The sequence below is a fragment of the Thermobia domestica genome, chromosome 18 (assembly GCF_964235325.1).
Source record: "Thermobia domestica chromosome 18, izTheDome1.hap1.1, whole genome shotgun sequence".
Lineage (NCBI taxonomy): Eukaryota > Metazoa > Arthropoda > Insecta > Zygentoma > Lepismatidae > Thermobia > Thermobia domestica.
In genome coordinates, this window is record NC_137471.1 from 78,728,495 (window position 1) to 78,749,614 (window position 21,120).

Sequence of the window (21,120 nt, forward strand, 5' to 3'; positions counted from 1 at the left end):
GAGAAGTGATAAATTTAGAGCATCCGGCGTTTCTCTGTCCATGCATACATTAATCAAGAAAACTACGACGGATTTTACTTCAACATCAGTCAAGTGAATTAATTCGTTAATGCTGTAACTTACCTTGATTGTAATGGGTATAGATGCAAAATTTAAATAAATAATTAATAAACGAAAATAAGGTCAATTCAACATTTTTTACTTTGTTGAAGTTAGAACTACAGTGGAAAGATGCCATCTTCTGTGTTATTGCAGAATTTTAGGGTAATACGAGGAAGATAAAAATAATAATATAAGTTTTCAAGTCAAGCACCCACACCCCCCTTAAATTTTTGAACACTTCCTTGATTTTGAAATCCTGGCAGAAACCCTGACCCCTGGCGTTAGGGGTTCTCTCTTCGATTGCAGTACATTTAAACTTGTATGGACAACTTCGTGTCCGTGGGTTTTCTCAAATTTCCTTCCACATTCTCATTCCACTAATTCATTTTAATCACTCACTTCCATTAATCATCCGTTCCCGTTAGCTTAAAAAGCATAACCGTGGGACTGTAAAGCAAAGAGGTAATTTTCCCTCAATAAAACTTGCGACATCTGTTCTGATGTGGCTCTTCGTTAATTGTTTGTATATAGTATTCACTAGTTTTGTAAACAAGATACATAACAAATTCTTTTCTGTTATTTTGTAGGGATTTTGAAAAATGCTCAACGTGAAAGAAGTCAAGACGAAGATATTAAAAGTATTTTACAGCCAGAAATCTCATCAGGAGTTACAAGTGAGACTGAAGTCGAAGTGAAGGGAATCTTAAAAGTAGCCACAACGCAGGTGGTGGAAGTGGAAAGTGTGAAACAACTGAAGAGTGTACTAAAGAAAGAATCAAGTTTCGATGAACCGCATGAAGTTCGCTCTATTCTGAAACCAGAATCTGAATGGACAGAAGTATCGGCGAGTTCGGACTCCGATAGCGGTCCTCAGAACGGTGAGGAAGTCGAGAATGAAATTGAAACGGGCGATGCAGGAGAGGAAGAGTATACCCCGGGTACTGTTAATTTAAGAGGCGGCGCGGATTTAGTGAGTATTCTTCATAGTGTGGAAGCGCATGCTAAGCAGCAACAGCTCTTAGCGCAAAAGAAACAAGGAAGTGCGCGACAAGCAGGTGAAGACGCGCGTTCATCGAACGAAGCGACGACATCTGACGGTGAAACCACATCGTCCTCTGGAGGAAGGGAAGTTCGTCAAATCATCCGAAATGAAGCCATAGCACGACGAAGGAAAGCATGTCAGATGAAGCAGAAGAGTCGGTAAGTACACAAGTAGTTTTGTTGACAAAAATGTGGACTATGTTTTCATCTTATATATAAAACTAAATGTATGTTCGTTTGTTCGTTCGTTCGTTTGTTTGTTTGTTTGTTTGTTTGTTTGTGTACTTCTTCGCTATACAAATCCAAACTGTGGAACCGTTTGAAATGAGGGAGGCAAGACGGGCATAATTTGTTTAAACAGAGAATTTTATTAACCCCTCAAGTTACGGAAATGAGATTCGGTATATGAACTCCTCATTAGAAATAATTGTGCACGCGTCACAGTGTTTTTCGAGAATTCCGAAGGGGCAATTTCCGTAGCATTTAGTTTTCCCATTTTGTATTCAAAAATGGCAGAAAATAAGGAAACAGTTGAATTGTTTAAAATTATTTTTTTTAAATATATTGGATTTGGGTCGACTTGTTTTTAAATCATTATTTTGATTTCGTAAGAGAGAACGAAAGAAAGAAAGAAGGGGAGAGAGAGACTGAGAGACTGAGACTGGCTGATGGTAATGTTCCCACAAAGAATAATGACTGCAAGGTTTCAAATTAATTTCTGAACAGATTTAATACCTATGTAGAGCTAGATTTTTATAGTTTTATTTGGATTTATATACGCATACTATGAGGGGAAAAGGGGTTCAAATATACCTTTCAATTTTTTTTGCATACACCTATTCTTTTTCCGTACAAATAACGAGAATTTTAGCTAGGTGGATGTTTAAAGAACGCACAGGGAGAAATGCAGCGCAAATGCACATGGAAATAGTTTGTAATACACAATAAAAGACAAATTCTGACCAAAAGCACATACTGTTTAATAAATAATATCGTTATAGTTTCTGCAAAGTATCTTTGCCTTCATCAGATACATTATAAAATACCATTTCTAAGACTACAGCTTATATATCTCAGAAAAGGGGAGGAGGTCATATGTAGGAACCAATAAGATCCGTCCTTCCATTTTTTAACATTTTTTAATTGATTACATATTTGCAACTTCTAATGATTAAACTTTCAGTTGAAAGCTTAACCTTTTAATTGGTATACCTGTGTTTGAGATATATAAGCTGTAATTTTAGACTTTTATAATGTGTCTAATAAAGGCAAACATACTTTGCCGAAACTGTAACGATATTATTTATTAAATAGTATATGCCGGCTTGCTTGCTTACTTACGTAAGCCGTCCTCTTCTACCTTCCGGTGTAGAGGGGTTTCCAGAGACCTTTCCAATCATCTCTGTTTCGTGCTGTTGTCTGCACCATCTTCCCATGGAACCTTCTTGTTCTTTGCGATCTCTCCAGTACCTTCCAGCCATGTTTTCCTCGGTCTTCCTTTTGGGTTCTTTTCTATAGATTTCGCCTCGTATACTTGTATTACTATTCTTTTCATCCATTTTTGTTAAATGACGAAACCATCTGAACTTCATCTTCCAATTTCTGTACTTTTAGCATTTCTCTAATTTTGATATTTCTTATATTGTCTCTTCTGGTTTTCCTTGTGTTTTTCGCAAGAACTTAATCTCCGTTGCTTGTAGTTTCTTTTGTTGGTTTGTACTTAAGGTCCAAGATTCAAAAGAATATGTTAATACTGGCTTATATATAATTTTGAATACTGTTTTTTTTTTTTTTTTCTTTTTTTCTTTTACTTCCTTTCTGTTCAGGAGTTGTCTTTCACCCATTAAAGCATCTTCCTGCAGCTGCTACTCGATTACTTCTGTGTATTTTTCCTTTATTTATCCAGGTTCTTAGGTATTTGAAGTTATCCACTTGTTCTTTCGTTTCATTTCTGATTTTGATATGGTGCTTTTTGTTTTCTTTAGAATTATCATCGATTTTGTTTTGCCTATGTTTATTTTTAGATTTCTCTTCTTCCGACTGCTCTTCCTACAGCTTTAAGTTATAACTCAAATTTTCTTCTGATTCGGCTATTAGAACTACATCGTCTGCAAATGGTAATTTTGCAATTTTTATTGGTTTCATTTTCCAAATAAAAAAAGTTCCACAGCTAGAATGAGTGATACTGTAATATGCAAATATGACAGCCGGGACTGGTTGCGTGGTCCAGCTAACTGGTGGCAAGGTACTGTGGTGGGGAAAGGCCTGTACCCTAAAGATTGATCACGTACACTGTGATCAAAAATATCCGGACACCTCCAAAACATAAGTTTTTCATATTAGGTGCATTGTGCTGCCACCTACTGCCAGGTACTCATTATCAGTGACCTCAATAGTCATTAGACATCGTGAGAACGCAGAATGGGGCGCTCCACGGAACTCACGGACTTCGAACGTGGTCAGGTGATTGGATGCTACTTGTGTCAGAAGTCTGTACGCCAGATTTCCACACTCCTAAATATCCCTAGGTCCACTGTGTCTGATGTGATAGTGAAGTGGAAACGTGAAGGGACACGTACAGCACAAAAGCGTACAGGCCGACCTCGTCTGTTGACTGACAGAGGCCGCCGACAGTTGAAGAGGGTCGTAAATTGTAATAGGCAGACATCTATCCAGACCATCACACAGGAATTCCAAACTGCATCAGGATCCACTCCAAGTACTATGACAGTTAGGCGTGAGGTGAAAAAACTTGGATTTCATGGTTGAGCGGCTGCTCATAAGCCACACATCACGCAGGTAAATGCCAAACAACGCCTCGCTTGGTGTAAGGAGCGTAAACATTGGACGATTGAACAATGGAAAAACGTTGTGTGGAGTGACGAATCACGGTACACAATGTGGCTATCCGATGGAAGGGTGTGGGTATGGCGAATGCCCGGTGAACGTCATCTGTCAGCGCGTGTAGTGCCAACAGTAAAATTCGGAGGTGGTGGTGTTATGGTGTAGTCGTGTTTCTCTTGGAGGGGGTTTGCACCCCTTGTTGTTTTGCGTGGCACTCGCACAGCGCAGGCCTACATTGATGTTTTAAGCACCTTCTTGCTTCCCACTGTTGAAGAGCAATTCGAGGATGGCGATTGCATCTTTCAACACGATCGAGCACCTGTTCATACTGCATGGCCTGTGGCGGAATGGTTACATGACCATAAGATCCCTGTAATGGACTTGCCTGCACAGAGTCCTGACTTGAATCCTATAGAACAACTTTGGGATGTTTTGGAACGCCGACTTCGTGCCAGGCCTCACCGACCTACAACGATACCTCTCCTCAGTTCAGCACTCGGTGAAGAATGGGCTGCCATTCTCCAAGAAACCTTCCAGCACCTGATTGAAAGTATGCCTGCGATAGTGGAAGCTGTCATCAAGGCTAAGGGTGGGCCAACACATATTGAATTCCAGCAGTACCGATGGAGGTTGCCACGAACTTGTAAGTCATTTTCAACCAGGTATCGGGATACTTTTGATCACATAGTGTATAATAGTCTGCACACCCGCCAACTCCACAGATTTAAGTACCAGTCGTGGTTTGGAGTCCACGTTAATAGTAGATTCTGTCCTTTATAATCTTCGTGTGGTATAAGGACGTAAACTACAAAAGATCAAGCTGAAAGCAAACCTGATTTGTTTTTCAACTTCGAAGGAGAGAAAAAAAGTTGAAATTCAGATAATAAAATGTCCTAATAATGAGCCCCGAAGTTTTTAATTACTCGTTATTTTCGTTTTATTATTTTGGGATAGGTAAATTGCAATCAGTTATGAATGGCACAAATAAATAGTGCATTGTTATTTTGATTACACATGTGGGAAAAGGTTACCAGTAAAGAGGGGAGTAGATGTAAACGTTGCGTAGATTCATTTTCACTAAATTTGAAATTTTGACCCGGGGGAAGATGTTAAGTAGTCTTTGTGGAAATATACCGAAACTCATTTTAATGATGATGAAATGAGTGTAAATGTTTTAAATACAGTAAAAGATACTAAAAGTTCATGAATGAAATGGATTAGTATACTGCCATGGGTACTTTTTTTTTTTTTTTTTGGTCTGCAGAGAATCTCACGTAATACCTTGTGCATGAATGATCAGCAAAGCAGCCATAGTAAATAAATTCGAAAGATAGCTTGTCAGAGGTATAAATGGATTTGAAAAGGTAGGGGGACGCAGACGTCACACCATCCCCTGTGCCTGTCTTTGTTCTTTGTAATTTTTTAGGAAGTGGAGGGACGCCATGGGTATTTTCTGAAAGTGGGGAACTGCATTCTCCTTCACTTTTACCCCTGTTGCTTGTAATAAGCGCTTTTTCTGTCAAATTGTACAAATGAAACACCAGCTATTATAGGTATACATTAGGGTGGGTCGAAAAAAGTAAATTTTTGAATATCGAGTCCTAATAATGCGGGAAAGTTACATAGCTGCATGCTAATAAAGAGGAAAATATTGAAGAAATTATTTTATCTCAGTTCATGCAAAAGATCTAAAGTTTTTTAGAGACTGAAACACCAATTACTACTTTAATGCTCGAATTTCGACAATTTAATTTAGCTGCTTATTAATGGCAAAAATATTTTTTTTAAAAAAATTATAACGGTACATTTAAAGTTCTCGCTTATGACTTAAAATTAGTGAATTTCGGTGAAAAATTGATTTTCTTGCAGTATTAAAAACTCTTTTGTTAAAAATGAACTCTTGTGTTTTTTAAGAACTCATTGGTTCTAGAGCTATATTCAAATTTGATATGAAATCATCAGCTTATAGCTTTTCGTCCATTTCGCAAAATTATTTTTGTTAAATTGATCCAGTCTCAGCAATTCGAATTCCATCCGCAACTTACCCGGCCATTCAGACCTGTTAAATTATGCATTGTCACTATTATCAGTGAAGAGTGTCATCTTGAAATCGGATTTCGGGTTTAATTTATTCAGTAAAAATGGCTATTTTGCTCTGATATAGCCATCTGAGTTATCTTGTCTGTATAGTTTTTCGGCAGACTCTCATATTTTAGTTCGATTCCCGGGTGCTCATGTAGTTCAGGTTCCTCGTTAATCAATAGGTGTCCACGTCTCGTGTAGCCTTGCTGCTGAACGGGACGTTAAGCTCAAAATCACCTCACCTATTTCATACTTTAACATATCTTTGCATTGTCAGAATAATTTCATTTTGGATAAATGATAAAATATATTCTGTTGTCAAACTTTTCTTCGTTGTGAAGATAATAGCTTAGATTTCGTCCAACGAGTCAGCTCAGTGTAATCCTTGGCATCAAAATTTATCGAATGAGGCTTAGAAGCTATGATGGATTTCCCCTTTGCCTGTTGATTCTTAACTTTCAATATTTTCCTGTAATCAAACTCTCGTATGTGTTGTCTCTTGGCCACTATCATTGCCATTAATGAAAATCCTTGGCAGAGTTTGTTTTGCACGATAGTTATGAACAAAAGCTGGCTAAGAACACCAAATACAGTTTGAGAGCTTTCGAGACTGGATGTTTCGCCGTCAGAATTTACAAAAGAGTTCAGGTTGAATGAATCCGTAAACAAGCATGCAAAACAAATTACTTTTCAGTTCACCTTGCTTATTATCGTGACAAATAGGAAAATGTCAGTAGACCTTTGCAGATATTTTAGATTGCACTAATAGCGATTGAATGCCAAAAGTAGAAATTACACCAGTAAAAAAACCATATGCTACATGAGCAATTCCAAACTTGAATTGAAAAATGAATAGCATGAAATTTGCATTACGTTTTAACTGAAATTTTGTATTTAACTGTGCATATCTACTATCTATGTTTGTTCTATTGTGAATCATTTTGGAACGAGTGGATCAATTGAAATACAATTTTTGTTGGCTTGTAGAGACATGCTTTCCTTCCACATCAAAGAAAACGTATTAGTAAAGTTGCGCCCAAGAATATTAAAATAGTGTGTGTGATTCAAGGTTCTTCTTTAGTCGGTCAAGAAGAACTAAAGTTGATATCGTAAATACAATCAATCCGTTGTAACTACAGAAACATGGTGCTGGATTTTTTTTTTTTTTTTTTTTGTCCCCCCGTATGTTTAAGTGTTTTTCCGTTACAAAGAATATAGTTTATGGACACAGCACTTTGACAGATAATACTTACAACAAATGAACAAAAGCACTATTAGGCTTTGTGCGGACAAGCGTGTATACGCAATCGTACTCAAAGATATTATTCGTAAAAATACATCATAGAAATTGAAAATAAAAATACTTAGAATTTTATGGAATGAAAAACCTGTTTCTCAGTATTGTACGTCATATAAGTAAAACTAAGAAAATAACCACGAGATTCGATAAAGAATTTGAACAGATATTATATAAAGTTTTGAGTTGAAATTGGTTTTACTCTTCTTCGATTTCCTTTAACGTATTTACATTATCCTTTTTACATTTTAAGCTGAATTTCTTTAGTCAAAATATATAACTTTGGACTCACACTTTTTCACTCCAGAGAATTATAAGTATTGCGTCTTTTAACTTGAACAGTGAGTTGGTTACTGAGGTAAGAAATCGGTTAAGTAAGGGATGCAGTTATCGAGACATGATCCTAGTTATTGGGTGTAATCTGTATATACTGGATTGTTAACAGTATCAAACTTGGATTAGAAGTTAGTAAAAATGAGATAGTATTTTGAACTTTTTTAATATTGGAAGATAATTTGTTGCATTGACATTCTTTAACTATCTAGCATTGCATGATGAAAGTTCTGAATAAAGCAGAATCAAGTTATATTACTTCAGTTCCAGTACATACGAATACTGTAGTAATATAAATGGATTGTAGCCAGATATTGTTAACCATACCAAAATAGGTTACTTTTAAGGAATTCGACACTTTATAGGAGAGTTTCATAATCTTTCTAAATGCGTGAATTCAAATTCATGGGGTGGGGCCGCGGTGGCTCAGTGGTAGAGCGTTCACCTCTGGTGCATGAAGTCCTTGGTTTGATCCTAGCTCATACTAAGTGAACTTTGTGGTGGACAAACACCGTGTGCGTTGGTTTTCTCGGGGTTCTTCTCCCTTTCTTCATTCCACCATTTCCTTCGTTTCTCATCATCACGGTGTTCTTTAGCCTGGCCGGCATAACCATGCGACGTAAGACTTGGAAGATTTTATTTCATTTCATTTGCATTGAGACTATCATTGCTTGGTGGAAGGTTTGAATAAAGCCAAATCAACTTATATTACTTCAATTCCAGTACATACGAATACTGCAGTAATATAAGTGAATTGCATCTAGATATTGTTAACCATTTAGGGAATTCGACATTTTATATGAATTTCAGTCTTTCTAAAGGCTTGAATTCAAATGCACTGGCTGCTTGCTGGATGTAGTATTATTGTCAGTATTTAAAGGAAATTTTGTCAGTGCATGTCCATTCTTATTACAGTCCATTTGCATGCACGAATCCGTAGCAGTTTTTGATGTATTAGTTGACGTCAGTATTTCTGTGAATACATTATTAGTCAGTATAAGATATAGAACCAAGAAAAATTTGTCTTTGCAGATGTAAATAATGCAGTTGCTACTAATACAGTATATTACATATTGCTATCTATGTAATATAATACGTACAGTAAATCAGTTTAATGTTGACAAGATTGTATGCTGTGGGCTTTTTAAAAATTTCTATAGCTTCGTTGACGTAAGAGAAAGGAATAACTATGTCGTAGCAGTTGTTCGCGTTTCAAAAGTTTTGTGTACATGCTAAATTATTTCTTGGAAGATCGTCTGCTTACATATGTATGCTTATGCATTCTTTCAACTAAAATCAGTGTGGCCGAAGTAAGGAAGACCGATTGCTTTGACATAAAGTTTTATGTCCGATACTTTTCAGGTTGAAGTATCTTGGAGAACTCGCATATACAGTACTTAATTTACATAGAATACTTCTGTTATACTTTCGAAAAAAGTCACAATACAAAAGGTCACATAAAAACAACTTCAAAATTAATTGATTAACAGGTCTTACTGCTATGTAATTAGACCTGTCTTGGCTTGTGAAAATTAATGCAAAATTTAGTAGATAAAGTTAAGGATATGGGAAAACTGTTATGAAAAGTTATATAATATTAAATTATAGAAACAGTGATTAGTGTATATCATGTCAGTGTCCTATTTTTGCAGAATATCCATTTCACATGGCATTCTAACTTTGTGGTGGACAAACACCGTGTGCGTGGGTTTTCTCGGGGTTCTCCCGTTTCCTCCCACTTTCTTCATTCCACCATTTCATTCATTACTCATCATCACCGTCTCCTTTAGCCTAACCGGCATAACCATGGGACGTAAAACTCAAAAATTTCATTTCATTTCATTTTCACATGGCATTCGAGAGAAAAAAAAATACGAGGGGCGTGCCGAAAGTTTTTATATGCGAAAATTCAAATAGCGTTGCCATACTGAAACGTATCATGTTTAAAAGCGTATGGCGAGCTCCTTCGTGGCTAGGCGGTTAGCGTACGCGCCTTTTGGCTTGGAAGACCCCGGTTCGATTCCCAGCGAGAGCCCATGTGTTTCGTATTCCACGCTAATCAGTAGGTTCCGTCTCAGATAGCTTCTCTGCTGAAAGGGACGTTAAACTCAAAATCAACTCAACTCAAAAGCGTATGGCCTCTAGTGGTGAAAGATATAAATGCAAGGCTGTGGGTTGGTTGGTTTAAAAATTAGAGGGCTGGAAGTTTAGGTTAGTTTGAGCCTGTCAGTTGGCTACAATGGAGCTCGAGCGCGACGTGATTTTCATACAATGATCTTTTATGATTTTAAGTATACAATCGTACATACAAAGTTCTTAATTGGTTTGCGGAATTTAAACGCGACCGATAAAGCCTGACAGATGAGCCTCACTCTGGGCGCCCTATCATCGCAGTTTCGGATGGAAATGTCGCAGCAGTTAGAATATTTTTGAAATAGGATCGCCATATTACATACGAGAAAATTTAATCAACCTTGAAGATGGATCAACTGCAGCCCACTCCATAATAAAAGATTATCTGGGCCTTTCCAAGCGTTGCATCGCTGAGTCCCACATTGCTTACACCTGAGCAAAAAAGATGACAGCGTAGAGTGGTGCTGTTCTATGCTTAAAAGGTTTTCGCAGGAGCAAAGTAAAGACGTTAATAATATTGTCACAGGTGTCGGAACATGGATTTACATCTATGGCCCCGAAACAAAACAGTCGACAGCAAGGGCGCCCATGTTGTGGTTTCCAAGGGGGAGGGGGACAAGTATAAGCGACGTTTCAAAAATAGTTTCAAATTTTGCTGTAACTAATGTAAAAATTCTATTGGATTTTCGATATTCTGAAGTACAATTTCGTCTAGGGGGGCGAGCGCCCCACCTTGCCCCCTTCTGATGGGCGCCCTTGGTCGACAGTATGGTGTTTTTAAAATGAAATTCTAGCTTCGAAAGTTAAACGAGAACGAAGAGAGAAAAGTTATGGTGACATTTTTTTCTCACTCTCTAAGACTGAGCATGTAGCGACTATATAGCAGTCAGATGGTCGACGCATAGTGACAAAAGTGGTAAGTTACTTATTGTCTTCTGAGTGTCTTTGAAGCTCAGAGATCTGCCCACCAAAAATCTCCACTGGTTTACTTTCTTCTTCATAACGACAGTTTTAATCGGTTTATGGGTGGTACGAAGCTCGGTATATTGGGAATAGTTCGGTAGGGGGCTTGACGTGTTTGGAAAAGTATGAGAAAACCTGGAAAAAATCCGGCCTCCAGTTCCCGAACTTCACTTAACCTCGATGCTGCTTAAGGACTCAAAAGCTAAAATCTAAAACTCAAGTTTAAAAAAGAATTTCTCAGATTGAAAAACAAAATAAATAAATAAATAAATAAATAAAAACCTACTCACTCAATTAGGATCAGGTCCGCAACCAGAGGGGAGCTAGGGTGGCCTGCCCACCTAAACTTTTCGTGGCCCCTCCAAACCTTAACAAAAAATGCTATTATTAATACAAAAAAAAAATCGCTATTGGTAAGAGAATGTTTAATGACTTGGCCCCCAACATATCCAATGACCCCCCCCTCCAAACCTCTGTGGTTGGTTGCGGGACTGATAAGGATAGGTCTACTTTGCTTATGAAGCAAAATTTTAACGTGCCTGGACTATTTTCTTTACTAACTGACGTTAATTAGGTGGACGTAACCTTTCTTGCGAGTGAGGTAAGATCCTCCGGAACTTACGACATGCCTTACCGCAAATTAAAAGTTCAAAAATTTGAGGCTTAAATCTTGAAGTAGGTAAAAATGGAAACATTGCACACATTTCAAGTATAGTATTAATTAATATTTAAAATATTTAAAAGTGATGTTACAAAAAGTAGGAACGGATTGAGAACTACATTTCAACGCGAATGTGGGAAATGGATTTTTATAATTCATTGTCTATAGTAATTTCATTTCTTCGTTTTATAATAGACCCTGGCTTTCTGTTTAGTAGTCGGTTCCCTCTAGTAATGCCTGAAACTTCTCGTTTAATAGTGCCTGCCATGCTTCTATTCCAATGGATAATTGTTTCTTCATGCGACATTAAATATTGCTTTGTGTTGAAGCACTTCTATCTTCTTTAAATTTCGTTTTGCCCTTCTTTTATGATTCAGTATTTACAGAGGAATAACAGTGAAATTTTTCATGTTCTTAAAGCTAATCTCCACATTAAATTAAAAGATTTGTAAAGGAAGAACAGCATCATGGCGCCCTCAATTATTCCAAAGTGCTAAAGCTTCATACATCAAATGTTTTGATATGTGTAGAATATACAGAAACATTAATGACATTTACAGTGAACAATTAAGTTAAAACCTTCATATCGTACGACAGCAATCCAGATTTTTCTGTGCTGCCATTGTGTATTAAAATTTACTCCAAAACAATTAAATACATAAGACAAAATTTATAGCTCACTGTTTTAAGTCTGGTGCACCAAATAAACACAGTTAACGGTGTAAAGGATAAAGATTAGAAGACTTGTTATTAAATAATTTCATTTTAACTTGCTAAATGTATTATATAGCTGTAAGATATATTAGCACATTATTATTTCAAGTTAACGTACTGTTTTCTTGCATATCCGAGCTCGCGCCGTGTGGACTTTGTAGTGGACAAACACCGTGCTCGTGGGTTTTCTCGAGTTCTCCCGTTTCCTCCCACTTTCTTCATTCCACCATTTCACTCACTTCTCATAATCACAGTCTCCTTTAGCCTAACTGGCATAACCGTGGTACGTGAAACTCAGATTTCATTTCACTTCATTTGTTTTCTTGCATATACAATAACTACCATGTAACTAAAAAAGGCGCAAATATTCGCACAGGGAATTGTAAATACACAGTACGGCAATTAGGAAACGCGACTCGGTCTGTTAAAAAAAAAAAAAAAAAAAAAATCAAAGCAGGAATCTCCTTTGTTCACACACAGCTTAGCATAATCCAGTAAGTCATTCTACGTCCTTAAGTCCTGAACTGTATTGATCTTCCAAGGTCCTCTCCACTCCTTTCTGGGTAGTGGAAACTGTCAAAAAAAGCAGTTATTCAGTGGTACTTTTAATTAGGGGAGGAGTTAGTAATCACAGGGGAACCAATCTGGCGGGAGGGTCGCGGTAGCTCAGTGGTAGAGCGTTCAGCTCTGGTGCTTGGGGTTCCGGATTCGATCCCAGCTCCCGCCAAGTGAACTTTGTGGTGGACAAACACCGTGTGCGTGGGTTTCCTCGGGGCTCCCCAGTTCCCTCCCACTTTCTCCCACCATTTCATTTATTTCTCATCACCGTCTCCTTTAGCCTAGCCTGCTTAAACGTGGGACGTAAAACTCGAGGATTTCATTTTCCGATCTGGGGGAGGGGGTTGGTCATTTTTTGAGTGGGGGGATGGGGACAAAAGCATGGAAAGTTTGTGAATGTTTTCCAGTTTCTGCTTCTCCGTTAGGACTGGGGCGTGAAACGTTGTATTCAGCCTCAGTTTGAATCCTCTGTTATTTGGCGAACAGTCTTCTGATTCATCTCGACGAGGTTTATATTACTCGTGTTACCCACTGGGCGAGCAATAAAGTTTTATCGTATGGTATAGTAAATTTTGCAGTAGTCCGCATTCTCGAAAAATTCTTTCTTGCATCGTCTCTCAATTTTTCTCCTCTCGCTCTGTAATTTCCTCGTACCAAGTAATTTGTTAGGACTAGTTCGTTATCGTCACAAATTATGTAATGACTGACGGAAAAATTCAACATTTCCTTCAGATTTTAGTTAATGATGTTGAGTACCATTTTTCTTTTTACTCCATTGATTTATTTCCCTGCTTTATTTAAGAATAGAATTTTAATGATTTGATACTACTGATTTTTTTCAAACCTATCAAAAGGGAAATAAATCAATGGAGAATATCCCTTCAATCCATGGAGAATATCCCAAGAATATCAATCAATCAAAATAGAATATCCCTTACTTCATGAAAAAAATAAATTTTATTACATATATAATCCTGACCTTTAATAATCAAATAAAATTTAAGTAATATTACGTTTAGAACTAATCAAGTTCATTTCGAAGAAGCAAAAGACGCTTAGCTAGATTTGAGGAAGAAATCAGTTAAATTATATCATTTAAAATTCCAGTAAATTTCGAAGAAAACAGAAAAAAATATTTTTCCATATAGATCAATAGGCTAAAAAATAAAAAAAATGGCCTGGGTACTCAACACCGTTAATGTGATTAAAGAAGCTGGTTCAAAATGTAAAAATAATAATAAAAAGTTTTGAAGTTGTGCTCAGTCAGATTGTAAAGTTTGTTATACAAATTATATTGGTCAAAGCAACGATGATGAACAGTGCGGTTTATTTATTTGTTCATTTTCCAAATATTCCTAGATTCCCAACTTTAAAATGGTACATAGATGACATGGTTACTCCACACGATGCTAGAACAGGAGAGGGAGCGGGCAGCCCCCGGTGGTATGGATTGCCCCTCCGACATGTGCTAAGGTCGTCTTCTTTTTCACCTCAACCATAAGTTATTGGCCAACATGGAAATTTAAAACTTTTCTCTCCCTTGAAAGAGCTGTTTTATACTTTGATAAAGTCTTTGCTTCGTAACTGCATCTAGATATTCTATTCTTGGTCTTCCTCTTCCTGGTTTTCCTTCTGCCTTTCCTTCTATCAGCATGGTGATCCAATTGGAGTGCCGAATAAGATTGCCAATAATGATGTTTCTTCTTTTTCCTATTATTTTCATGATCTATCGTCCTTCATTAGCTTCTTTTAGTACATCTTCATTCCTTTTCTTTTCGGTCCATGATATGCGGAGCATTGTGCGCCAACACCACATTTCAAATGCTTCCAGCTTGGATATTTTAGCTTTTCGCAGTGTCCACGTCTATGATCCGTAAAGCACCACGCTTCATACCAGTCTTAATAAATCGTTTTCGAACGTTCAACGACACATTTCTTGATGTTAGCAGTCCTATTTTCTTATTGAATGCTTGTTTAGCCTGCGCTATTCTGGAACGTACGCCATTTTCATTTCTTCCTCCGAGGATATTAGACTTCCTAAATAGGGGAACGTCTTCGATTTTCTCTTCCTCTAGCCATGTTTGCTACTTCCTGCCCTGCTCTTGTGCACTTTATCACTCAATATAGAACTGTTATTTTCAGTATTCGAAAAAATAGTGCTCATTGCCCAAAAATTATATGCCCCTCCACTTGCCCCCTAAGAAATTAAAACTAACGTCTCTATATTCTTTTCCTTGGTCACTAACGGGCCGTTTACACTTAGTCGATTTGCGTTCGATTCAGTTGAATTGACGTCACTTTCAACTTAATCGACCGTGTAAACAGGACTTCAACTTAATCGCTTGTTGATCGAAAGCGACTAATCGACTAGCAACTGAATTGAAAGACGTTCTATTTTCTGTGGTCGATTCTATTTTCTTCTGCTATAACACCGCAAATTGTACCAATTACTTTTTGCTTGGACATCTTTAAAATTGCCCGTCGATTTCGAATCGACCAGAGGAGAGCGAGTCGACAAGAAGCATTCAATTTCGGTTGGAACAATTGAACACATCCATCGATCTCATTCGGTCTAGTTGCTTCGATTTAGTCGCAAATGCAGCGAATCGATTTAGCCGTACGACTAAATCGACCAAGTGTAAACGCCCCATAACTTCTGTTACGGCATGAAAGCGTGCAAGTGAGAAATGAATAGCAATAAAGTAAACTAGAAACGTTAGTTTTATTGTAATAGAAGTGTTCTTCCAAAGGCAAGGTCATGCACTTATTAGGTCTAATTCTTCAATTGTGGAAGTAGTCTATTGTAAAAGCTCTCATGACCTGTCGGAGGAAGGAAGAAAAAAAAATCCAGTTTCAAGAAGGTCACGTTTGACCTTTTACGAAGCAGTCATTTTAACTTCAAGAACAACGACACAAGTAAGGAAACAATATATTATGGATGGAGCTGTAAAACAGAACAAATCGTGACATAGTAATGTGAATAACGAACTCCCAAGAGGACTATGTAGTTGGTCGAATTTGCGTGTAATTTTTTTTTCTTCTGTAGAAGGAATTACTGCACGCGATTTCTCCCTCCTTTTGTAAGTTAGAAACTGGTCTCGTCATTTATGACCACACCCACAACAGTATTTTGCCGCATAGCATGTACTATATTCAGAAAAACAAATAATCGGAAGTGAAGTGTTTGGTACGATTCAGACACTTTCTTGTATTAATATATTACTTGATTGCAATATTTTCATGCAAAGTGTTGTGTGTTACCTGGAACTTGCTCTGACCATTGTGATTCGGGGTTTATCCGGAAAGTAAGGTGACAACGGGTAACGAATTCGATGGCCTATGGAACCCGAAGGTTCAATGCCGCGTTCACAAAAGCTCTCCACTGACTTCTATCCTTAGCCAACTGGATCCAGTTTCTACTTTGTATTCCTATTTCTGCGAGATCCATCTTAATATTGTCCTCCCATCTACGCCTAGGTGTTCCTAATGGTCGTTTTTCGATTGGATTTCCAGTTAAAACTTTGAAAGCGTTTCTACTGTCTACTGTGTTTCGCAACCATACAGAATAAGGGGCATGATTATCGTTTTATATTTTTTAAGCTTCAAATTCCTCGCCAAAATTCGCGACAAGAGATTTTGAACTGAATAATAATACGAATTCCCTGGTTTTAGTCGATATTTAATTTAACGGCTAGTGTTCATAAAACAATTTGCGTTTCGCAAAATTTCGACCACAACGTATTTAGCGGTACAACGGTTAGTTTTCGACGTAATTGCCACTATTGTTCGAACACTTGTTAAGTCGTAGTACTAGCTTCTGTATCCCACTGTCAGAATTTTAGCGCCTGCTGGTGGAACCACATTTCGACTTCGTTCTTGATTTCATTTGTGAATATCCATTAGGCGTTTAACTTATGTTTGAAGAAAACGTACGAGTAGAAACATGTGTTTAGCGAATTCAATGAAGTACAACCACGACAGTGTTGCCAACAGGTGTTTTCCAAAAATATCTAAATGATACAAAATCTAGCTAAAAGTGGTTAAACCCTTCTAAAATTATAGCTAACAAAATTTAACAATAGAACAACCATAATATTTCTTAGTTTTACTGTATACCTAAAACATATTGTCGTACTTTTCCTAACATTCTCAAATAAAATCCGTTCACACTTAAAATATTCACAATGCACTTTCCTTGCAAGATTGACGAGATTATACATATCCATTGATTTCCCTTCCTCCCCTTATTTCTGCCGTTTATTTGCTTCATATATATGTCGTAACTATTGTCCTCTAAAAATACAATCTATGCTGAACATATACTAAAAATTCTCGTTTGTAAATCAGTTGTGTTGAAATTAGCTATGGAAAAGTGGATTTTCCAGAAATTTGATATACTGAGATCATGTTAGTGAAAATGATAAACAAGATACATACGACAGATTGTGGTAAGGCAATGTTCGTTGAATTGGGCTTTAGCGTTCCGTTCAGCAGTGGACCTGACTTTTTAGGTATAGTTCTCAGTTCCCAACTTAACTTTTGGATAGAGCTGCTAAAATTATTCGATATCTGAATGATTGTTAATACAACGTAATTATTCGGATAATCATTTTCCTTCGAATAGCGAATATTTCAGATTTTATCAGCCCTAGTAAGCAACTGTATATGATGAATGGCGGGAATGGGGCTTCTTAACGAGTGCCTATTGTGAACGGTTTCCATTTTGATTGGATCAACTCTGCTCTTAAAACTTTTTAGGCCTTATGTAGAGTCGTTTTGACGTATGATTAGCCTCATACTAAAGACCTGACTACTGCAGGAAACACTCGTGTGTTAGTCGAACCTTTAGTATGGGACTAATCACGCGTCACAACGAATCTGCATAAGGCCCGCTATTTCTAATAATATGCCTTGTTTATAATGTAAAAAAATACATATCCGCCATAACGGTATTCGCTTAAGGTTTGAAACTGTTGGTGCTTCAGATCGAGAACTGTTGCTCTAGAGCGAAAACACTTGGTTCAGAATGTAAAAGTAATAATTTTGTTCATATTTGCAATTATTGCAAATACGAACAAGCATGTTAACTTTAAGAACTAATTGAAATATTGAAGACTAACTCAGTTAGAATACAGAAAAATCTGTAAAATAAATGTCATTATTTCAGGAAATTCCATTCATTTTCATTGTTCTTCCAAAAATGGTCTTTAAAAAAAGTTTTACGTCCTGCGTTATGGCGGCCAGGCTAAAGGAGACGATGATAAGGAGAAACGAATGAAATGCTGGAATGAAGAAAGTGAGAGAAACGGGAAAACCCACGCACACACTGTTCGTCCACCAAAGTTCACATGGCGCGAGCTGGGATCGAACCAAGGACCTCATACACCAGAAGTGAGAGCTCTACCACTGAGCCCCCACGCGGCCCTGTTTATCTTCCAGTTTCTCTTGTAACTGCCACTAAACGAGAGATGTAGTTAAAGTAAAACCACTCATTTGTGTAAAGCTTCATAGTTTAGTAATTAATTTCTCAAATTGTATACTGTTCAGCAATTTTGTTGTAGAGTAATTACTTCATATTCTAGTTCTGATAAATTTTACATAATTGTTTTAATTGATAATTAGCATAAAGGTTTGAATTTGCTTCAATTCACTTAAACTTTCGTGCTCCACTCTCAAAATAGATATATTTATGTTCGTGCCTGTGCGTTTGATGAATAGTTATTGAGTAATGTTATTCAGAAATGAGTTATTTGTCTCTCCTTGTGGAATTTCATCATCATATCTTTCCATTTTAAAGATCAGGGTTTATTTTCTTATTTTGAAATCGTTCCAAATTTAACTTAAAAAATCCGTATGGCCAGTGGGAGCAAAATCTTACTTGTTTGTTGTTTCGAACATTCCCCTCACATATTTCTTTGATCTTGGCCTGTTAGCCGTTCAAGCAAGAAGCAAGACGATATCTGGTGACAGAAACGGCGACAGGAATAGAATGGTGGTCTACCAATAATAGCATTGCAGCAGATATTTTCTTATTGGTTCGTAGAGGTTTTCTTCTTTCTGTGTTATTTGCTTTTTGTTTGCTTTCTGTGTATTCGGTTCCCTGATGAGAAAAATAATTTAAAACAAGGATATAAAGCTATTTGTTTGTGCATTTAGCCTTAAAAAGTATGAAAAATATCCCAGGCTCTAAGTTTAAAGACACCATCACAGTCTTAGCCTAAAAGAACGCAGAAGTAAACGCTGGAAACTCTCAACCAAAATGCCGACTAAGGAATCCCTAGAAGATTGCGATGTTAGATTGTGAGAGCGGTCCCGGGTTCGATTCCCGCTGGGGACATTCGGTGGAGAAATTAGTATAAAAGCTTTTTCAGGCCAGCCATATTGAGTAAGATTTTCCCGGGTTTTTCTCATTCATACCAGGCAAATGCCGGGATAGTACCTAACGTACAGGTCCCAGGTCGCTTTCTTCTTTCCTTACCAAATTTATTCTTCCCACCCTTTCCTCGGGTAATGTGACCGCCGAGGGACGTCATCCCTTATACGTGACGGGCTAAGCCATAGATGCCGAAAGCCCAGAAATCTTTCTTAATCTTAATTCCTGCGATGTTAAATTGTTACTTGTTTAACTGCCACTATCGAGCAGAGTTTCTCAAACTGTGGCCTGCGGACCACAAATGATCCTCACGGCCTGCCCTTATTCTGTTAGATTGAACATCAGTCCAAATAAGATACCTGCTTCTTGTAAACAGATATTTGGGTTCTTTTTGCGGTTGGAGAGCTTTGGAAAATCTGCATGCATTCGGTTCCTATCTTAAACTGTACATCCACGTCCCCTATAGCTCCGGTGTTGAAAAGAGACGCTAAACTCCAACCAACAAAGCTAAATCAATCCAAACAAGATAGAAAAAATTAAATTCAAATAAATTGCGTATCTCATACGGTAAAGAACCTCAAACTACATTTAGAAATTACATATGCAAGCGTCTTTCACTTTTCCTTCCCACACTGGCACAGTGAAAGAGCGCTCATTTCTGGTGCGAGAGGTCCCTAGTTCGAGTTAAGGCCGTGTGACTGTGATAGATAACATAGTGTCCGTGGGTTTTCTTGGAATTCCTCCGTTTCTTCCTATATTTTTATCCCACCCATTGGTTCATAATCATTCACTTTCGTTAATTATCAGACTCCTTTAGCCCAATCGTGGGACGTTAAATATTTCACCAAGTTCTTCCTGTAAATCCTGTATGTTGTCATAGGAGGAAGCAATTGATTTCTCAACAGTGTATTTTAATATATACTAGCTGAACCTGCGTTCTCTACACCTCATCATTCGCACACGAGCATAAATATCCTTCTCATTTCTCACATCTGTACACGTCCCTTTACAGACACAAGTGAAAGAAGTCTTGGGAAAATAATCGGCAATGGGTATCCTAAAGGGGAGATTTTGTCGATTATTTTTTCTCAATATCTCGCACCGTTTGCAAGATTTGAGCCTACTTCTGGTTGGAGTTTCTAATTCATGCATGACCAGTGTTTTCTTTCTTCATGCATGCAGTATGCAATAAACAAATACATTACATGCACAATTAATTATAATGGTAGTTATAAATGGTGTTCATTGGGCAAAGCACTCCAAAAATAAAGATTCATCTTACTGCTTAGACAGAAGAAATGGTTATCGTTCCTTTTTCATTATTATTTGGCCATGAAACAAACGCCTGAAACATATGCAACCCCTATATACAATGTGGTGTTGGAATGTATAACACGTAGGATATGATGCTTTAACTTTTTTTAAAAAAAAATTCAACTCTTCCACTGTACCCTAAAAAATGTAATAAAGAAATAATGACCATATTTTTTAAATCAATTAGAACTGGACAATCTACGCAGAATTTCCAATCGATCAGTGAAAACGCCATCTTTCTAGAGCCTGTAGTTTCCGAGATCTCGTTGTCGAAATGATTGGCCACAAACATATAAACGTCCACAACATATAGTTTAAAAGAACTCGGGAGATAGAAGCACAATTCACGTACATTGATTTTAGAGAAGGCTTATTAAAATACAAAGGCTTTGAACAATAATTTTATATCATAAACTTTATGAAAAAGATATAGTTAACTAATTTAGACTATTTAAAGTAAAATACTTAAAATGTTCGTCTTTGTTAAACCTGAAATCTCACACAACCGTAAATGAAAGATTTGAAAGTCAAAGTTATAGGTTGGAGCTCGGGCGCTTTTAATTGCTATTGTGGCATTTTAATAGGTAAATAATATTGCTAAATAATGTTTTGTTAGTAGTACAGTATTACACATAGGAATTACATTTTCCATGGATTTTCTCATTGTTTTCAAGGTAAAACAAATAGTGAAGACACTCTTTTAAT

The 21,120-nt window shown here is 37.2% G+C and overlaps 1 protein-coding gene across 5 annotated transcripts in view; it reads left to right on the plus strand.

Moving 5' to 3' along the window:
- Positions 1–21,120, plus strand: part of LOC145675643 (uncharacterized) — an 898,816-nt gene that overhangs the window by 675,862 nt on the left and 201,834 nt on the right. For all 5 annotated transcript variants that reach the window (XM_081746197.1, XM_081746201.1, XM_081746200.1 and 2 more), the window contains one exon: positions 690–1,302. In XM_081746197.1, coding sequence (XP_081602323.1) covers positions 690–1,302 — 613 coding nt within the window. The remainder of the gene's footprint in view (positions 1–689; positions 1,303–21,120) is intronic.